Source organism: Rissa tridactyla, chromosome 1 (assembly GCF_028500815.1).
Source record: "Rissa tridactyla isolate bRisTri1 chromosome 1, bRisTri1.patW.cur.20221130, whole genome shotgun sequence".
NCBI lineage: Eukaryota > Metazoa > Chordata > Aves > Charadriiformes > Laridae > Rissa > Rissa tridactyla.
Genome location: NC_071466.1, coordinates 144,890,748 through 144,910,987, shown reverse-complemented (window position 1 = coordinate 144,910,987; position 20,240 = coordinate 144,890,748). Strand labels below are relative to the sequence as shown.

The window sequence follows — 20,240 nt, the reverse complement described above, 5'->3', positions numbered from 1 at the left end:
GCAGCCAGCCAGCAGCGCGGCGACCGGGGCCCGATCAGGGAAGAGTCAAGGGGAGCCGCCACCCGCCGCCATGGGCCCGGCGGCCGGTAAGCCTGAGGTAACGCCTACGGTCCCCGCCGCTGCGGCTCCGCCGGGAGGCCCCGCGCCGTTTACAACGGCCAGCGGCGGCCCCTCGCGGCGGGGGGGGAGCGGGGCGGGGCGAGCCCGCAGCCCTGCGCCGTTGCCAGGGGACGGCCACGGCCCCGCCCCGCGCCCCCTCTCCCTCCCCTCCCATCCCGCACGTGCCGGGCAGCGTGCGCCAGGTCACGTGGGCGCGCGCGTGACGGCCGTGCCGGCGGCGGCGCGAGGCGGCCGTTGGTGCCTGCGGCTGCCTCAGAGGCGGCCGCGCACTTTGGACTGCGGCGAGCCGGGGCGGAGGGGGGGCGTCGGTGCAGCTTTATTGCCCGGCAACCGGCTGGGGCGGCCCTCCGTGCCATCCCCGCGCTCCCGCGGAGCCCTGGCGGGGCTCGGAGTCAGCCCCGCTCGCGGTGGTCTCCTCGGTGGCGGACCCGCCCCCAGGCAGGTCTTATCCCATCCTTCCGCGGCAAGCCAGCTGTCGCCGGCCTTCTGGGCGTCTGTGCAGAACTAACTCTAAGGGGACTGCAGACCGTTCTCTGACAAAATAACCTGAGTGACCTCTTTCCCCCCTCAGGTTCCGTGCTTGTGTCTCCTCAGCACTAATGCGTGTATACAAGCACTGGATTTAAAACCAGAGACAGGTGCGCAGGCAGCTACGCACTCTGGAGTACCACTATACCACTTTACCTCTTCCACCGTCTGCACAAATGCAGATGGGCTAAGTCAGGCAGTCTCTTTCCTTTCAAGCATAGCATACAAGATTTTTCATCTTTAGGAGGGGGATTTCTTTTCAGTCACTCGCAGAATACAAGAGTTCAACTTGCATATTACAAAAAGACATTGTTTCTCTGACTGCTAGTCCTGCAAACACATTTGGAGAACTTGCTGCCAAGAAAAGCTTTTCTTCTGCATCTCAGGCTGCCTAATTGTTGCAGAGTCTGCCCTTGGTGGCTTCGGATTGTTTCCATTTGGTTTTGATGGAGATGCTCGTATTCCAGCCAAGGAGGAAAGTAAGCCCTGCAGCTGGAACCTAGGGCCCAGTCTTACAACCTTTACTGGAAGCTGTGATCTCCGTACCACAGAAATACTAATCGGGGTCACTACTCGCAGGACCCAAACCTGAAGTCAATTCAGTGGTCTCTAACCAAGTCTGAAGCCCTTAATACTATAACTAGGACCATGCAGATGGACTGCTGCTCCTATGTAGGTGGGCTTCTTTGCAAACAGCGTTATGTGTAAGCAAAGCTGCGTGCCTCCCTGCCACCAACTGCAGGGCTGGATCCTTAGCAATTTTGTTGATAAAGTACAGTGAGAATAGAATCCACTTCAGTATCTGTCAGTTCAGTTGGCTCTGTAGTGTGGGCATTACTCCAAACACACTTGGGGAGCCAATTTTCTGCTGAGTAAGAAGGCGCCATATTTACATAGCTCTTTTCCTGAGGTTGTTCTTTAGAAATTGCTCAGTTGTGAGACTGACTTGGCCACAAGGGTTTCTTTTTTGGTAAATGGTTCTCCAGGTTTTGGTCTGGATGGAAGTATTTTAGACCGAGTGCTAGACTCACCTTTGAGAGCAAAACAAGCAAGATGAAGCGTTGCTTCCCTTTTCCGGCTGCGGGGCTGCAATCACGTAGACAGCAATACCCAGCAGATGTCCGCACTCAGACAACTGCTGATGTCAGAGGATCGAGCGAACCATTTCCCAAAGCCCTCATCAAAGATTTGTGATAGTTTGTATTGTTGTATTTTCTGTTAGATCAAGCACCTCACTGTGATAAACTGTGACCGGAAGGGAATGTGGATGTGTTTCTAATAAGGAACAAATCTCCGTTTCTAAATTGATCCCAGAAGATCTCAGCTGAGGTCAAAAAATCTGTAAAGAGTAGTGAAAATCAGTGCACCTGCTTTTATATTAAAACAGGACAAATGGGGACAGGGAAACTGAGCTTTAGAAAAATATAAAAGTAAAAACAAACCAACTAACCAACAACCAACAGGCCTTTATGGAGGCAGGAGAAAGAACTCTCCCCGGCCCCCACAGCCTAGTAGAGCTGCCTGGGATCATGATCCCTGCTTTCGGAAACACAAGGTCACACTTTCCCGCTTGTCCCAGGCGTGACTTGCCTCCTCCAGGGTGCGGCGGGAGTGCCAGGCAGGAAGAGGCATGCTTGTACCCCAGGAAAGGGCAGCAGCGGTGGCAGCAGGTGTGTTGCCACTGGGTGCCCCCTGAATTCAGTGAGGCAGAACAGCTTCTGCTGCTGGGCCTGGGGCAGGGCAGCTCCGTGCAACCCGCGGCACTGCTGTAATTGAGGCTGCGATGAGTTTAGTGTTTGTGACAGATTGACAACCCTGGAGACTGAAATGCTGTAGCCACGAGAAGGACGCAGAGAGGGAAGTGACAGTGGCAACTCACCACCCTTGCTAACGTCCAGCCCACACGTGTCTAGGACTTGCGTGGCTGCTGCTAGTGGCAGGTGAGCCACGGACTTCTCCCTGCTGCTTTGCAGTGAGCTACTGAGACTGCAGTATAACCAGAGGTACTAAATAGAGATTCAGACTTTCTTGAGTGAAACTGGCTCTAAAAAAATCCAAGTCTTTTTTTTGCAGAGAGGAAATTTGGCATTATTTGTTACTTGCTTTCTTTAAGGTCATGCTTTCAAGTTCATTTCTGCAACTAGCAGGCAGGAAACTTCTCAAAGAGGGCAGAGATCACATGACTCCAGGAGCTGATGTTTGAAGAGAAAAGGAAATAACGTTGTGAGACCCAGGGTACAGGGCAGGCTATAAGTTTACCGGTGCTGAAATACGCATTGCACACAGTCCCCAGGCTTGCTGGATGTTGAAGACATTCAGTCTGCCCTGACTAGAAGTGAAAATTAAACAAACAAACAAACAAACAAACAAGCCCCAAAACATAGACTAAGACCTACTCCAAAACCCATTACCCTTGAAAAAAGGACTCACATTGACTTAATTGGTAGGTCAGGCCTTTCTTAAAGAGGGATGATAGTCAATTTGAGTTCTCTAACTGTAATCCTTCCAAACATAAAACTTTCATTGCCTTCAGTGGGAGGTACACGACATTACCTTCCATTGGCTTAACAATCTCAACCGTGTTTATTTAACACGCTAGAATGGAGCCTTTCGTGCCGCTATAATATACTGCGTAAATAAGACCTGTCTTCAAAGTTTATTGATTAAGAAAATACATTTGCCAGCTTACATCCCTTATCTTGTGGTTTATGAGAAAATAGAGTATGTACTCAAGTGTATATAGAAGTGTAGCACCCAGTCCTGCACTTTTAGCACTTGGGAGGAGCAGATGAGAGTCCATATATCATAGAGTTACAGAAAGTAGGTAGGAAATAACAAGCACTGATCATAATATTTGCACAGAAGTGAATGTATATATTCAGCCTGTCAGGCTCTTGTCCATTGCCTGTATGATTTTTTTAACCTCGAGAAAATCCAAAACATACAAAAGGATCTGAGGAAGCCTGGAATTTAGTAATTAAAGCCTGGAATTTAATAATTAAAGCGGACTGTAGGGTCCCTCCTGTCATTTGCCTTTTGCCTCCAGCCGCAATGGGTTATCAGCTTCAATTGCAAACCTTTTTTCACGTGTTTGCTTTTGTTAGGCATTGGTATTATCTGAACACACATTTTTTGTCTTTATGTTTTATGTAATAAAATTTAATAGACTCCACTGATGCTGCAACTTGGCATGAAGTCATTTGGCACGTTTGATTCAAGGGCTAATAAAAATAAGCCTTCCTGTTATTGTACATGGTAAATAATGAAATTGGTAAAACCCTATAAGGATCTAGGTTTACAGCCCAATGAAATCTAAACTGATTGATATTCCCAAAGGCTGGAAATTTGAAAAAGACATAAAGCCTACCCCATGCTCGGGTTTCAAACGACTCAAGTTGTTCATGAGGGGTACGATTTTTTTCTGAAAAGTGCTCGTGGTGGTTCCACCCTTTCCGTGCATATAGTAAAATAGTAGGAAGGGCTTCGTGCTCAGCAAGGCTGATTCCCTCCCTAGTACGAGGAGTTGGAGTACATGAGCACGTACGTCCCAGTGTAGCTCCGGCCACGTAACAAGTGCTAAGCTGTTTAAGTATGCAGGTCAAAGTAAAGTAGCTGGCGAGTTGAAGGGTTGAACCTAGTTCACTTTCGTTCCTGTGATAGCGCAAGGCGCAGAACAGGATCGCAAGACAACTGCAGTCAGTTTTTTCCATTACCTTTGATAAGCTTTGATTTCAGCCACAAATAATTGACTTCAACAGGTATACTGATGGAATGTAGCGGCCTTTGGTCCACCATCATCACTTTATGGAAAAAGCATTTCTATGTGGCCATTGGTATTTGTACAGATAGCCTTCCTATATCTCTTTCTAATAGGAATTTATTTCACTACAGCTTCCACATGAAAAGACATATACCTATTTCTTAACAGTTCCATTTGAACAGTTTAAAAGGAGCACTTATTTTTCACCCAATTTGTAATTCCTCCTGTATTTTAAAGGACTGCTGGAACCAACACGAATCTTAAAGTTTTCTATTACATTTGGCGTTCCAACTTGATTCATGGTCAGCGTAGCTGCGAGTACCGAGTCGTTGGTATTGAAGAACCAGTAGAGGGAGCACGAAACGCTTCCTTTGTATTTCTCACTTACATAAACATTGGCTACTGTTTGAGGGTTTTCTTAATTTATTTCTCTGGAACAGGAAGAATTTTTGAACAAAAAGGTGATCTGCGGCTCAAATATTAAATCCGTGGAAGTCTTCAGGGTGCTGGATTTCCATGCTATGAATTACTTGCCTGTTTGCACCACTCTCTTCACCCTCCTGCTCTCCCTCCCCAAAAAGTGTTCATTTTTCTTCGAGGATTTCCAAGCTGGGATATACGTGATTTCTCCAGAGATTATGATACATCATTAGATTGTCAGGCAAATCGTAAAAAGTTTGCTCATTGTGAACAAAGATAGCTCCCATGCAGCACCAGGGCTGTGAAGTGTTAATTTTATGGATTAATACTTTAATTAGGAGAAGAAAGAAGTAGATGTCAGGAAGAAACATGTATGTTCCACGTGCACGCTTTACACTTTGCTTTGTGGAACACGCATGTCTTAAACAGAGTTTGCTAAAGTGAGTTAAAGGAAACCAAGCAAATTGAAACCCAGATTAAAAACATGAAAAGGCATTAAATGATTATTGTCAGTCACACAATCATACATTTTGAAGCTCGATGCACCCATTATTATGTATTATCATAAGATTTTTAATTAGTAGACAACCCCATTTTGTGTATTAAAGTTTTTATTCCTTAGTAAGAATTTTTTTAATCACAAAATAGTGTGGAAATATTTAGATAATAGAATTCATGGAGTGCTGGAAAATACTGAATATAAAGATTGGTTTCTAATATATCACATACTAAACTGTTCTAAACCAGCTGGTTTCTTGCAGACAGGATTTATTTTTTTAATAATTTAAGACAGCATAAGCTTATATCAAGCATAAGCATTGTAACAAAAGTGCAACTTTTTCAGCAAATCCTCCCAAAAGATATTTAACTCAAAATATCATTAACACATATTTTCTCCCTACAAAAATAGCATGTCAGACATCATTAATTGGATGTATTAACAACTATTTACATACAGCCACTCTGTAGGCTAGTAAGATTTTTTTTAACGTTGTTTAAACACAGCGTTTGAGGCAAACAGTAGCAACAGCAGCAGCAGATGCACCAAACGGACGGACAGACCCCGGACAGACGTACTCACTCCTCGCCAGGCTGTTGTGTCTCACCTCTTACATAACATTCAAGTGAGATTTCTCACAGTGCTACCTTGGCAACAAACTAAAAATATCTAGGCAAGGTCTTGGTTTAAGCCTTATTATAAAAGCTTTATCTGTGTGATTATCTGGCATCTGGTTTGTCTCCAGAAAGGGAAATCGCGATATTTGAGCATGGGATGAGGGGAGAACCCATGCGGGAAACTTACCCCAACTGGTCTAATCGTTTCTGATTGCACAGTGAGGTGTTTACCTACAGCCTCCCGTTTGTGTCATTCGGAATTTAGGATAAAATTAATTCAGGCTGACAGGCTGCTCTATGTTTTCTTGGGGGAGGTGGGGGTTCTTTTTGTAGCTCAGTGCAGAAACATTCATTTTATACACCAAGGCTCGGGGCGCGGGGGGAAATCTCTCGGGAACGTACTGAATTAAGTAACGACAGGGTGAGAATAAATGCACTTGCCACACCTGTATACCTTAGCCGAAAAAAAATAAAATAGATAAAATAAACACAAGGTGACATAAATGGGTCTGACCCTCCTTCCCTTGCACACCCAAAACTCGCTGGAGCCAGCGGCACCCTGGGGTGCTCCAAGGCACTGCAGGTTTGGGCTCAGGGTCCGTCCCTCCTCGCTCCGGTTCTCAATAAAGTGCTAGCAGAGGGGCTGGGGTCTGCCCTCCTCCCCTCGCCTCGCCCTCGCCCCCAGCCCACCCGGGTCTCCCGGACAACAAGTGCAAGTTCCTAAGTGGGACTTAGGGACACTGTATAAACCCATTCCAAATAAGGTGCAACATTTAAGTTACCCTATAGAGAGAAAAAAAAGAGTATCCTTACTATTTTTTCTTCCTTCTTTTTTTTTTTTCCCCTCAACATATTTATGCATTTATAAAGCCAAACATTAAAAAAATACTGAGTAGCAAATTTTATCCTTGACGGACAGCGCCGGGACCAGCCGCCTCGGCGGCGAGGCTCCCGGCGGGGGTGGCCGCTCGCCCGGGCCGGGCCCCGGCACCCCGCGGCCGCCAGCTCCCGGCGCCGCCCGGCCCGGCCCCGGCGACCCCTTGCAGACACCGCCCTGCCCTCCGAAAGAAACCGGGGGCGCAGGTGCCGGCCCGACGGCCCCTCCCCGCTCCGCGGCTGGGCGGCCGGTCCGAGGGGAGGGCAGCGGCGGCAGGGAGCCCTTGGAGGCTCCCGGCCGGCGGCGGCTCACGGGCCCTCGGCGCCGGGCTCCTCGGCGGCTGCGGGTTCGGCCTCCTCGCCCGGTTCGGCGGAGGCGGCGGCCAGCCCGGCGGAGGCGAAGGGGTGCGGGAGGTGGGGCGCTGGGGGCAGCCCGGCAGCGGCGACGGCGGCCGCTTTCTCGGCGGGGCCGAGCACGGAGGATAGGCAGGGGAAGGAGGCGGCGGCGGCGGCCGCAGCAGCGGCCGCCTGGGCCGGGATGCCCGGGTAGAGGAGAGGGATAGGGGCGGCGGGGTAGAGATACTTCTCCAGGCTGCCTTTATCCAGGAAGGGCTGCATGTAGGCGGCGGCGGCGGAAGGGGAGATAAAGTAGAAGGGCAGGCAGAAAGGGGCCGCCGCCGCCGGCTGTCCAAAGGGGGCCCCGCCGCCGCCGCCCGCCCCCAGGGCCATCAGCGAGCCCAGCAGGGCGGCGTCGGGTCTCACCAGTGCGGCCGCCGCCGCCGCCGCTGCCGCCGCTGCCGCCTCGGCGCCCCGCGTCGCCAGCCCCGGCGGGCCGGGCAGGGGGCTGCCGCCGCGGTCCAGCTTCAGCCGCTTGGGCGCGGGGGGCGCCTCGTCCGCCGACGGTTCCTGCTTGATGGACAGGGCGGGCAGCGCGCTCCCGGCCGCCGCCGCGGGGCCGCGCTCGGGACGCGCCTCGCCCTCCCCGCCGTAACCGCTGTCCGTGTCCGTGTCGGTCTCGGCGCTGAGCTCGGCGGCGTGAGTCCGCTGGATGACGGGCACGCAGTTAGCCTGGCCCTCCGGCTTGTGGCCCGGCGCGCAGGGGGGCGCGGGCGGGGAGGAAGAGGAGGAGGATCCCTTGCTGAGGGGGCCCGGCGGCGGGGAGAGGAGCTGGGGGCCGGGGAGGAACTGCGAGGAGATGGAGTGCAGGTGGCCGAGGAGCTGGGCGCATCGCTGCTCGCGGGGGGTCCAACTCTCGAAGCGGGAGAGGTACTGCAGCACTTCCTTGGCGCACGTCTGAAAGCCCGAGTGGAAGGCGTCCAGGTCGGCCTGCACTGGAGACTTCATGGACCGCTCCCCTGCGGGGGAGACCGAGAGGGGACAGCGTTTGCCCGCGGCTCCGGCGTGGGGTGCCCCGCTCCGCGCCTCCCCCCGCCTGCGCCCCTGCGGCGGCGCCCCCCGGGGCCAGCTTACCGTTCTGCAAAGCAATGATCTTCTGGTGCTGCTGCTCCGTTAAGGCTGTTAGCGCTTTCAAGTGTTTCAAAGTCAATTCCAGCACCACCGCTTTCTCTAGGTGTCCCAGCGTCTGCAAAGGCAAGGGAAGGGGGCGGCTCGGCTACCTCCCGGCACGCTTTGGCCACCGCCAAACGCCGCCTCCGTAACTTCGGGGAAACTGGTCCCCGAGGGGCGTTACGGCCAGGGCCGCCGCCGCAGCAGCCGGCGGGCAGGCAGGCGGGCTGCCCGGCGTCCCGAGCCCCCGCCGCCCGGGGGGCTGCGCAGCGGGCAAGCTGCCGGCGCCTGCATCTGCATGTACGTATACGCTCGTCTGCACCTTACCGTCAATTTCAGATGCTCGGGGAGTAAATCCTTCAACTGGGCGATGCATTCGTTAATCCTGTCTCGTCTCTTCTTTTCTATCAGTCTATGTGGCAGTTTGTACGTTTCCTAATTAGCAAAATCCGGAAAAGCAAAGCATTAGACAAGAGTCCCTCGGAACGACGATCAAAACCAAAACAAATGTCATGCCGACCACATGCTGCGCAAATTATCGCCAAGGCACCGCTCTTCCCGCCGGGCCAGCTCGCTCGTAAACCCGTTCGCAATTCGGCGCGGGGCGGGGGGGTGAGTTAAAAGCGCGGCCCCACGGGGATGCTCTTGGGAGTGAGTGAAGCTCCGCTGTAAAATTCAGCGAACCCCAATTAAGCGCGAACAGCCCCAGAAACTTACTCCTACCTTGCTCTCGTCCCTCTTTACGCCTCTTTTGGGTTTACACATATACAGGGAAGGGTAGTCCAGCCTGGAGAAAAACACAAAGATCCAGCATCGGCAAGATGAGCGAGAGGTAGCCCGGCGCCTCCTCGAGTGGTCAAATAGACCCCGAGCGCTCTGCCCGGAGGGCCGGGCAAAGGACCGCCCGCCTCCGCGCACCGCCGGGAGCCGGCTCCGCTTCCAGCGCTCCGCAGCACTTTTCCTCAAGAAGACGAAACGCCGTAGAGCCGGGAGTAGAGAGGGGATACTGCCCTGGCGCCTTACCCTATAAAATCCCTATGCTCCAGCAGCTGCCTCTCCGGCAAGCGGGAGATTCCTTCATCCATGTCTGGCAGCGGCTGATGTTTCGTCGCTGCTTTCGGTGGAGCCTGCGGGATGCCGAGACCAGTCGTGGGAGATCCGCGAGCGACGCTGCGCACATGCAGCCTCCGTCCCCCTCTCCCGTGCAGTGGCGAAAGTCTGCGGCGGTTCGTGTCCCCGTCACCCCCCCCCCTCCCCTACCGCCGCCTCCGCCGCTGCCGCTCCCCCTGCCCGCCTCGCTCCGCTCCCCGCTCCCGCCCGCAGCGCCCGCCGCCGCCGCGCCGTGCCTGCCCGCGGGGCACGCGCGCCGCCAGCCAGCCCCGCACCCGGCTCACGTGCGGCGCGCGCCGGGCGGGCGGGGGGGCGGGGCCGGGGGCGGGGCGGGAGGGACCGGGAAAAGGGAGGGGGGGCGGGGAGGGGGGGGGGGTCCCCGCCGCCGGCCCCGGGGCCGCCCTGCCAGACACCGGCTTTCCCCCGTGTTGTTGCTGTTATCATTGTCGTCGTCATTATTATCGCCGTCGTTACTGTCGTTATTATTGCATTGTTATTATTTTTACAAATCTATCGTTATTTTTACATTTTTCTTTTTATTATTTTTATCATTTTGTTTCGTTATATTTTCATATTTATTATTTTTATTATTTCATTTTCACTGTTTTATTTGTATCTGGGGAGGAGACCCGCCCGCGGAAAACGCGCCCACGGCGGATCGAGCTCCTGTCGCCGGGGCGCGACAGCTGCCCGTAAGGCAAAGCGACTCCCACACCTGGTGGGGTGACAACCGCCAAGCCTCTCCCTGGGTGGGGGGAGCGGGTAGGGGGGTCACGTTGGGTGTATACGTTTTATATACGTTTAAGTGTGCGTGGCCACGAACATGCGCCCACGGGTGTTTTCGCGGGGCGCTCCCCGGCTCGGCGCCGCCGTGCCGCAGCTCTCGCCCCCCCCCCCCCCCCGGTGATGCCGCCCGGCCGCCGGCTCTCACGCCCGACCTTCGGACGGGAGCCGCATCCGCCTGCAACGCCAGACCGCGGCCCAATCGTTTCTTATATACATACATACATATATATGCATATATATATATGTATACATATAATATAAACATATCTGTGTTTTGACGGTGCCCTCCTGACGGGCAGCCCGCATCCCCGCGGGGCGCGGGAGGTGACATTGGCTGAGGATTTGCACCGCTGCAGCGCGACCGGCCGCGGCAGCCCCGGGGCGGGGCGGGAACACCCCCCAACCCTCCTCCCCTCCCCTCCCCTCCCCTCCGCCCCCCCTCCCCCTCCCCCGGCCCTGCCCGCCGGGCGCGCCCGCGCAGCCCCCGCTCCCCGCCGGCGGCGGCGGCGGCACCACCGGCAGCCGCCTAATCCCGTCTCACACTGGTACGAGCACAGGGCCGGCAACGTGACCCGACCTGCTGCCACATCACTGCCGCCGGCAGCACCCGGCCCCCCCCGTCCCCGTCCCTTCCCCTCCCTCCCCCCCGCCGGCAGGAGCCGGCACCGGGCACCCCCCATCTCGGGGTACCCCCCATCTCGGGGTACCGGGCGCCGTGCCTCTCCAGCACCGGGCAGCCCGCCAGCGGAACGGGGAGGGGGGGACGGGTTGCTGCTGCCCCGGGGAAACGGGATGCTCTTCCCCGTGGCCCGGGCAGAGGCGCTGTGTGTGTGTCCCCGCGTGTGCGTGTCCCCGCGTGTGTCTGTGCGTGTGCGCACGCCGCCGCGGCATGTGCCGCCCTGCAACGTGCGGGGTGTGCAGTGTGTGCGGGGTGTGCAGCGGGACCCGTCCCCACGTGCGGTGTGCAGCTGGGGGGGGAGGGGGAGGGGAGAGGACCTTCCCCCCCCCCCCCGCCCCCCGCCTCCGTCAGAGGGACGGGCTGGCGGCTTTCCCTCCGATACTCCCGGCGGGAAGTGTCAGCAGAGGCGATCCAGAGAGATGTGTTTAGCCCCCCTACTCTGCCAGCCCTCACCGCTTTGCCTTTCATTTGGTTCAACTGTGCTCCCTCCCTTCCGCAGGCCCCGGCTCCTGGGGGTGCGTGACACACACACCCCCCCACACACAACACCCCACCCCCCCCAAGTCCCGGAGCGCACTGAGGAAGGGGGCATTTGGGGGCTCCCATAGCAGCTGGGAGGGAATTACCTCAATAAACAGAAAGCCAAAAGAGAGACGAGAGCCTCACATCATTCCTTTCTAACGATCGTGCTTTACAGGTAATCTTATCAGAAGGGGAACTCGTGATTTTTATATGCGGGGGAGGGCGGGGGGGTTCTGCTGAAACCACACTGCCCGCCTGGAAAGTGCGAATGAGGTTTTAGGAGCAGCGAAGGCTCTGATGAGGTGTTAGAGGCTCCTGCTTGGCAGGCAAGCAAGTGGCACTGCAGGCTTATATAGCTCTTTCCCTGTTAACCTGATGACATTTTCACACTGTTAGTGCAAACCAACCCGGGGGCTAAAAGTAAACAACATAAATGTATCCCAAATGCCTATAGGGGATATTTGGGGGCGTCGGAAGGAGAGGCTTGTGGACTGCTACAGAAGTTGTTGGGAGAATCTGCTGCCGGGGAGAAAAGCAAACTGTTACCTAGGCTGGATTATACAGACCTGCTCCCCTGGGGAAGGGGGATTGCAGGCTGCAAGTGAAATTTGCTGGGTGTTGGCGTGTCCCAGCAGTAGTTAGCCATGCAGGGTGACATTGCTTGCCCTAAGTTAGGCATCCATGTTGGACATCCAAGGTGGAGCTACAGGCTAGTCAGTGGAGAGAAACAAACACCTTCGGCATGAAATTCCTCTCTTCCTGACTGGCCTGTTCTTTGAGAATGCATCGAGAAAACTAGAGGCACGGCCCAAATAAAAGAAGGAGTTTAGCCCTGAGGCAAGGCACATGGAGACCTTTTGAGGGAGTGCTGACTCAAGGGGAGCTTGAACTCTGAGAGAAAAGACAGTTTTGTCAGGCTGATTCCTCCCATGGGCAGGAAAGCAGAGCTCTGCCTGGTTTCTGTAACTAATACATGGGGGTGGGGAGCAGGAGGTGAACATTTCTGGAGCACCTCCTTGTGGACCACCTGGAGCTTTTCTGGAGCATCTTTGCCAGCTTCATCCTCTCTGGAACAACCTGCAAATCTTCAAATTATGAAAACAATGTCTGGAGTGAGACTCAGCTTCTAGGAGGAGAAGTCCAAATTCTGGGATTCCTCTGGAAGCAAGGGGGAACGGAAATCGAAAATGACCAAAGGATGCAGAACATGAGCCGAGACAGCTGGAGGCTTTGCAAAAGGAGTTCAAGCAACATCTGGAAACTTCTAAGAGAGGTTTATAAGAGGTCACCTGCAAACAAGGATAAAAGGCTTCAGTGTCCAGAGAGAGTGCGAAATTCTCCTGGGAGATTCCCAGTTTAAAATGGCAAGATGGATCAAAGAGGTGATCGGCATCATGATGACCATGGAAAATAATGTTTTCTAGAAAATAAGAGGCACAAGAAAGGCTTTGGCCAATCTACAAGCCAAGATGAACCACAGCAAAGAGTTAAGAAACTGAAAAAATCACTCAGAAAAGGAAATCAGAGGTTTGCAGGTCACCACAGGAAAAAAACAGCCTCCTGCTGTAGACAAGGGCTAGCCAGAACACCGCCTACTACCAATCACTCACCACCATTTTTAGGCTGCAGGAGGAAGGAATCGGACTGTCTGTCCCAGCTGAATAAGTGCAAAAGCCACGGTCTTTGAGGAGAAGACATTTGGGAGGTTTATTCAACTCAGTCCATAACCGTGGCGTAAGGGAGCGGCTCTGAAATAGGGTGCCTAGGAGCCAATTTGATTGGTTGGGCTCTTACGGCAGTGGGCACTTACTTGCCTTTAGGAAAAAAGATTGAATTGTCTAGGCTGGCTGTATCACTAGAGTCAACCGTCAAATTAGAGAGAGCTGGTCAGCCATGTGCTACAAAGGTGGGAGTGGGGGGGTGGGTGGAAGGGAGGGAAGAGAATTCAGCTGAAGGATCCGGATCATTTGGGTTGAATAACAAGATATTACTGAAGACTTCCAGGGTAAATTGGACATTGGCCCATTAATAGCCTCTCAATGATGGTATTACTGGATTCAGACCAGGGGAAAAAATGAAATGAGAGCGCATAAAAACCTGACCTGGATCAGAGAAAAAGGTCCAGCTGTCCTGAAGTCCAGCAGGAGATGCCCTTGGGAGGGCATGCAGGAAATGAAAGCTTCCCAGGCCAGTCCCCCAGGTCCCGGTGGCCTGCGGTGCAGAGACTTCCTGAGCCAGAAACGATATCTCTGTGTTTAATGGGAAGCCAAAGACGCCGTGAGAGGCAGAGGAATTTGCCAAGGTGCTTAAATCATGGTCTGCAGCAGAGCATTGAGCCAGGAAGGAGACACCAGCGAGAAGTTGGTCAGTCACCAGGAGTCCTGTCAGTGCAGCTGTGTGGCTAACACAGAGAGAAGAAAGGAGAACTTTCTATTTCAGAGAGTGCCACACATACCTAATGTATGTAAAACAAGAGAGACAGTGGCCATGCAAAAATGCAGCTGAATTCAGAAGCAGAAATAAAATAACCTGACTGTGGGAAGGTGGTGGGCCAAGAGAAGACACTATGTGCAATGAAGGCTGTGCAATGTTGCAAAACAGGGAAATGGGGGTAGATGCGGGCATGGGGGGCCGAGTCAGAACCACGTATTTGTGCAGGACTGTTACAAAAACCTTACAAAGGGGACATTGGTCACAGAGGCAACCCTAGGCCACGTGAAAAGGATGATATTAACAGAGATGACCCAAAGTCCACCAGACCAGCCAAGCTAGACTGGCACTTGGGGTAATGGTGGCCAAGCTAATTAACTTGAAATGGATGGTGGTGACAGGAGACTGTAGACGCTTCCGAACCTGGGAAAGTCAGACTTGTGAAGCTTGGGCACTGGAGCAAAAAGTTGGGCGTGATGTTTCCCTCGGTGCCCTGTGGCTGTAACTGTGTGATAAACACCAGGAACTGTGCCTTACTCCCTCACTTTGGAAATTCCCTTTGCAGATGTGTTTCAAGTGAAACAAACGATGTGCGGGTAGCTGGTCTGCAATGAAAAGCTGTCCTGTCTCCCAGGGTGGTAAAAAATAAGCGTGGCTCCACTCTGAGGTCGCCTCCAGCCCCGACTGATGGAAGGGTCTGAAACCTGCCAGGAGACCTGAGGCTTTCAGAGACTCTTACCCAACAGGTCAGTCGGATCTTGTGGATGTGAAAGCGAAACAATCCCCATCTGTCTTCTGGATGTTTTCCAGGAGCAAGAACCAGGAACAAGTAAAACAACTGTCCCCCTAAGTGCCCCCTCTGAAGTCACTGGAAAGAAGCTGTGTCTGTGAATGAAGATACCATGGATGGTACCATTGGGTTCAGTTTGGTCATTCACAACGGGTCTGAAAGCCGTACATTGACAGGCAGAAGCGGAGCTGAAAGATAGGGAAAATTGCTTCCTCAGCGAAGCCCAGTCTGGCGATTTATTGGTGGCTGGGGGCTTCCATAATGCACCAGTTACACTGGAGAGGCTGGTGGGGAAGGTATGGCACGCCACGCCAACAGGAGGCCTTGGACAGCCTCAGCCTTTCAAGAGATCTGTTGTGCTTAGGCTATTTATGGGTGCACGCCGAGACCTTTGAACAAGAAGCGGTAGGCGCAGTTACACATGGCCTGCGATAAGTTCAAGGCTGACAGTCTGTAAGTGGTCCCAGAGGAAAGGGAGTTGTTCCAAAAGCGGGTAACTTACGTCCACCACACAACTGGTGATGGGGAATTTCCACTGAAAAAACCAAAACTGAGACTGCATGGAGCTGGCCCGCTCCCCAGCCACTGGTCGGTAGGACTCTGCTCCTATTACAGAAGGTTTGTTTGTAGATTTGCTAACATTGCAAAACCTTGCACAGGCAAGGTGACGGAGGGAGTGCATTTCAGTGGCGGACAGAATGAGATTTAGCAGTTTCAACTAGTGCAATTCTTGCCAGTGGTTAAATTTACTGAAAAATGTTGTTAGTATTTGCACAGGAGGAACACTATAGTAAGGGTAGGCCACGCACGCCTGCAATAGGTCACACTGTGGGCCTAGGAATCCCAAATGCAATTTGCCCGAGTATCAAGGCAAATGGCAATTTTGCAACTGCACAGTTAATGACACGTCTGGGCAGAAATGGAGTATCGGTGATGCCTAGTCCAGGCAGCAGCTTGGAGGCTCAGTGTGAACAATGTCATCGATGCAAAATGGAAGAGCTGGTTCGTCGAGGGGATGAATGCCAAGAATGAGATGCTTGTTTCCTCGCTTACAAGTTGTAGCTGTGCAAATGCCTCTAGTTCACCCAGGAGAACCCAGGAAGGGCAATGCCAGGGGAGGAGTGTGGGCTCCTGAACCAGTCCATGCCAGAAGGTGCATCACAGAAAGGATCCAACTAGGAAATGAGCTGGGAAACTCAACTGTCTTGGAATGAGGTATGCCTTTGGAGCACAGTGAAGTGTATCTGTGGAGCACCAAAGGTAAAACGTTCTGGTCATGGTGAGAAAGTTTGGAGTTAAAGGTGAAATACTGCATAAAAGTTATAGTACGTGGAAAAAACCTGGTAGAGCACCTCGTTAGGTGATGTGGGGAGCAGGAATTTAAAACTGGCAAGTGTTTTGAACCATACTGTATTTCTATACATTTTCGGAAAACCTTAGCTAAGCTAAGGGAAAAATCCTGTTGAGTAAGATCGAGGATTTAGAAAATGCGTGCAGGAGATGAATGCCCCTATTGCAAATAAGGGCCCCACAGAAACACAGAGAGACACCATGAAATAGTCTTTGACAGAGTCATTTCATTAATGGGTTGCATTGCCTGATGTTCTTGGGTTTCTGTCTGAAGCAGATTCTGGGAGCTGCAGACTATTTCACAAAATGCCCTGAAGCTTGTCTGTTAGGACACTAGTGCCAGATGTTCAAGTGAAAGACGTCCTCTCCCTCCAAGTCCTAGGAGGTATGGGAGGATTGCACAAAGCTCAAGGGAGAAACACTGAATCCAGAACATTTCAGCAGATCTGTGAGGTGGTTGGGATCCCTAAAACATCTCCATGTGACCACAGCCTGAAGGGTCGGTGGGGTGGTTTTTTGCAGACTCTTCCAGTCAACTGGTTTGCTCCTCGGAACTGCATCAAGTGGTAAGACCCAGCATATTCCAGTCCTTTTGAAGGCCTCAGGAGTTGCAAAGCACTTCCTCACCATTTTGATGAAAACCTAAGGACTCCAGCATGCCTTTTTATGGAGTTTCAGGAGAAGAACAAAGAGTTTTGCATCATGCGTAGAAGCACATGCTCTTTTTTTTTTTTTCCCCCTAAGTGGAAATCTGGGATATTTTACAGTCTTAGAAAAAACAGTGAGAATCAAAAGGATAACCATAGAGCAGTACTTTAAGACTTGCTGTATAAGGGCATACACTACTGACCTGGATATTTATGGTGGTATACAGAGTACAAGTGGGGTCCTGAAACAAAATCCCATGCTGTCACGAGGCCCATTAGAAAATGTACTGGGGGAAAAACGTGCCGGGGAAACAAAACTTCAGGGTTTCGCTTTTCCTCTGTGCTTCCCTCACTGCAAATGTAGTTGTGAAAAGCCGAGACCAGAGAAGGTGAAGCACAAATCCCCTTCATCCTCGCTGGCACCAAATGGTCAGAGGTTTGCAGGCAGGCTGCCGGCTCACTGAATGCACCTCAAGAGCGCTCAGAGCACTCCGTGAGTGGCTGCCTGGAAGGGAATCAAAGAGCAGAAAACTACGGGAAAGTTTTGGATTAGTGATAGGAAAATACCTTACTGAGGCATACTGTGTAATTACAGGTACGTAAGAATGTGTCATTCATCACTTCTTAAATGACTCTCCCTCGTTCTCTGCGTGGTGGGTTTATTAGAGCCTTGTCATTTTGAGCTCCTTCAGGATAAAGGAGGTAGCTGAGAGGGCAGGTGCGGGAGGGGGCCCGTGTCCTCCTAAAGCCAAGGGTGCAGGACAGGCAGGACAGTCGCCCTCCTCTCTGAAATAGTAACCACCCCACCCCAGACACTTGGCTGTGGACAGGTGAGTGCAGAGAAGCTGAGAGAGAAGGCAGAGAAAAAGCCCAGTGAGGGTTTTTTGTGTGCAAGTGCTACTTGGAGCAGGCTATCCTGAGCAAAGACCCAGGCTGCTGTCGTACGAGTCCTTCTGGGTTCAGGGAAGAACACTTGTGGTTTTTGTGAACGAAGGCTCTAGTGACAGAGCCTCTAAATGCATAATCGGTTTCTCCTCAGAGGTGGGATAATCTTCAAGAACCCACATTTTTGGTTGACCTTCAGAGGCCAAAGATAGAATAGTGTTTTGTCTGTCTCTTTCACCATAGACCTTCTGCTTAAAATTGCCCTCAGGTCATCCTGCCTGTCCTATTGCTACATGACAAGGGTGCATAAGGGCATCCAGGTCTGGAAGCATTGAGCTTTTTAGCTAGAAGGACAGGTGGAGAAATCACGAGGTCTGTTGGTGCCTGTCCGCTTCTGTCACCACCTCAGATCTACCTGGAGTATGCAAGCAAGGAGGAGCCCTTCCGCGTGGCGTAAAGAAGCAGATAGCACTGGGCAGGAAAGCTGAACTATTCCCTACTGACCTAGGATGGGTACCAGCTGCAGTCAAGCCCCAGACCATAAGCAGGACAGCACAGAGCTCAGCACAGACACTCAGGAAAAAGGACAGGCACGCTTGATGATCACTAAAAACTTGTCCCAGAGGGAAGGATAAGACAGCCCTTAGACCCATCCTAGCTTGTCAGGGAGTGGCCAGGATACCTCTGGACCTTGTACCAACTGGGAAATACCCCCTCAACCATTGTGCCTGAACTCCCCGCTCCCTCCGGGGTGCCCTTTGCTCCCGGACCAGATGGCAGTGATGGTCACCTATGCTGGCAGCGCTCCCTGGGCTGTGCAGTGCCATGGGGAGCTACCCCACGGTGCGTAGGGCTCTGAAGCTCTTGTGAATCCTGCCTGGCAGGGGTCACTTGCCCGCAGTGTTACTCATCTCCCCTTTGTTTTTACCGGGCTGCTGCTGCTGCAGCCTGGGCTCTGCCTGGCTGCGTGCGAGCAGTGGCGGTGGCAGGCCTGGCAAACCTCCCTTCTTCGCAGGGAGACTCTCCTCCCCTCAGATGAGCAGGTCTCCAGACAGCTGCCTTTTATGAGGACGGATTTCAGCAAGGCTCTAAAAAACCAGCCTCGTTTAACTTGTCTCACGGTCCTGTCCTCTGTGTCCTGCTGGGGAGGTCTTGCATGACCCCCTTTAAGCTGTCGGCAGCCAGGCTTTCAACGTGGCAAGGGGGCCGGGCTGCGTCTGGGCAAATGTTTTCTTTCTGCGGTCAGAAGGCAGGGCTGGGCAAAGGCGCCGTGCCCGAGGCACATCCTGACAATGAGCCCCTGCCCACCCAGGCCATGCTGGGTCCCGATCTCCCACGTTGATGGCAGGGATAGCGAGGGTGGCAGCGACCTTGGGTCTTCCCCAGGGGCAGCGCTTTTCCCTCGGAAGCGGCAGGGACCCTTGCGCTGATGGGCAGGATCCCTCCCTGGTTGGGGAGGAACGGGGCAGGGTGCCAGCAAGAGAGCCTGGGGGTGCGTCGGCGGGCTTGGGGACAGGCTTATGCCACACACACAGCCCACTTCTGAGGCAGGCTGGCACCCGCTGTCTCTGGCAGCTTGGCTCGGCGTTGATGCCCTGCTAAAAGACAGTGGGCAGCCTGTGCATCTCAGCGTGGTCACTGGGGACCCCTGCTCCCAGGCAGACATTGCTGAGGTTGCAGTTGCATCATTCCTCCCCCCCCCCGCCGCAACCCCACACACACCCCACAACCATGAAGGTCCAGATCATCTTTTCATAAAAATACCTTACATCCCAGGCCCCGAGCACGAACCTGCCATGGCTGCTGGTGGCCTTGGCAAAGAGCAGCGAATTGAATCACCAAACCCGAGGCCACACTTTGGCATGTAACCCATTAAAGCTCATGAATTTATGTCAGGGTTGGAAAAGGTCCATGGTATGGAAAGGTCAGTGTTTTGTTTTATTGTCCTTTACTTCCTTTACTGTCCTGAACAAGGTGCGAGGAGGAAGCAATAGGTTGGAGGGGTGCAGGACTCCTGGAAGCAAGCAGGTGAGGTGTGATGTCCAAGCCAGGGAAAGCAGTGGGCGATGCTTATCATACTTTCTCACGTTCAGAGCGGGGTGGGCAGCAGGTCCCCACGGACCTCCTCTGCCATGAGGAGAGGCATGCAGCCATTTCACTACTTTCCTTGAACTTTACTCTGCAACTTTCCTAAAACAGCTGTGGCTAAAGGTCAGCCCACAGAGCTCTGCACAGCGATCCAGGCCTTTGCGAGGGGGTCTAGCTTGTGGGCTTCGCCGTACGGCGAGACTTCAGCATGTGAAGTCTTAAGCAAGGCAATAAGGCCTTGACCAAAACGGTGGTCCCTGAAGAGCAAAGGTACCGTGAGGTACAAATACCTGCACCTGCCCTGTAAGCTGAGCTGAGGTGGCGGGAGTTCAGCTGGGCAAGCAGTCGGGCAAGCAGGACCGCTACTACGTCCCTGTTCCTCAGCCCCACAAACCTAATGGTGAAGGAAATAAGAAAGCTTAGACTTTTTTTTTTTTATTACTTCCCATTTTGCAGATGAATATTGTAATCCCTGTTCTTTTTTTTTGGTTTTAGACACCTTTTCTCAGTGTAGCCAAAACCATGTAGAGGAGTTTCCTGAGGTATCTGTGCACCAGGGAGCCCCTGGGGGCTTGGCTGTCCCAGAACAGTGGCTCTGCAGGAGGGGGACAGGAGCTGGGCAGCAGC

The 20,240-nt window shown here is 53.1% G+C and overlaps 1 protein-coding gene across 1 annotated transcript; it reads right to left on the bottom strand.

The window, feature by feature from the left end:
* Positions 1-7,051: 7,051 nt before the first annotated feature.
* BHLHE41 (basic helix-loop-helix family member e41) lies at positions 7,052-9,558 on the bottom strand. Its single transcript, XM_054218235.1, has 5 exons — positions 9,350-9,558; positions 9,050-9,113; positions 8,654-8,761; positions 8,291-8,402; positions 7,052-8,175 (listed from the first exon to the last, which is right to left on the bottom strand). The coding sequence occupies exons 1-5, from the start codon at positions 9,409-9,411 to the stop codon at positions 7,130-7,132; spliced, it is 1,392 nt and encodes a 463-aa protein (XP_054074210.1). The 5' UTR covers positions 9,412-9,558; the 3' UTR covers positions 7,052-7,129.
* Positions 9,559-20,240: the final 10,682 nt, after the last annotated feature.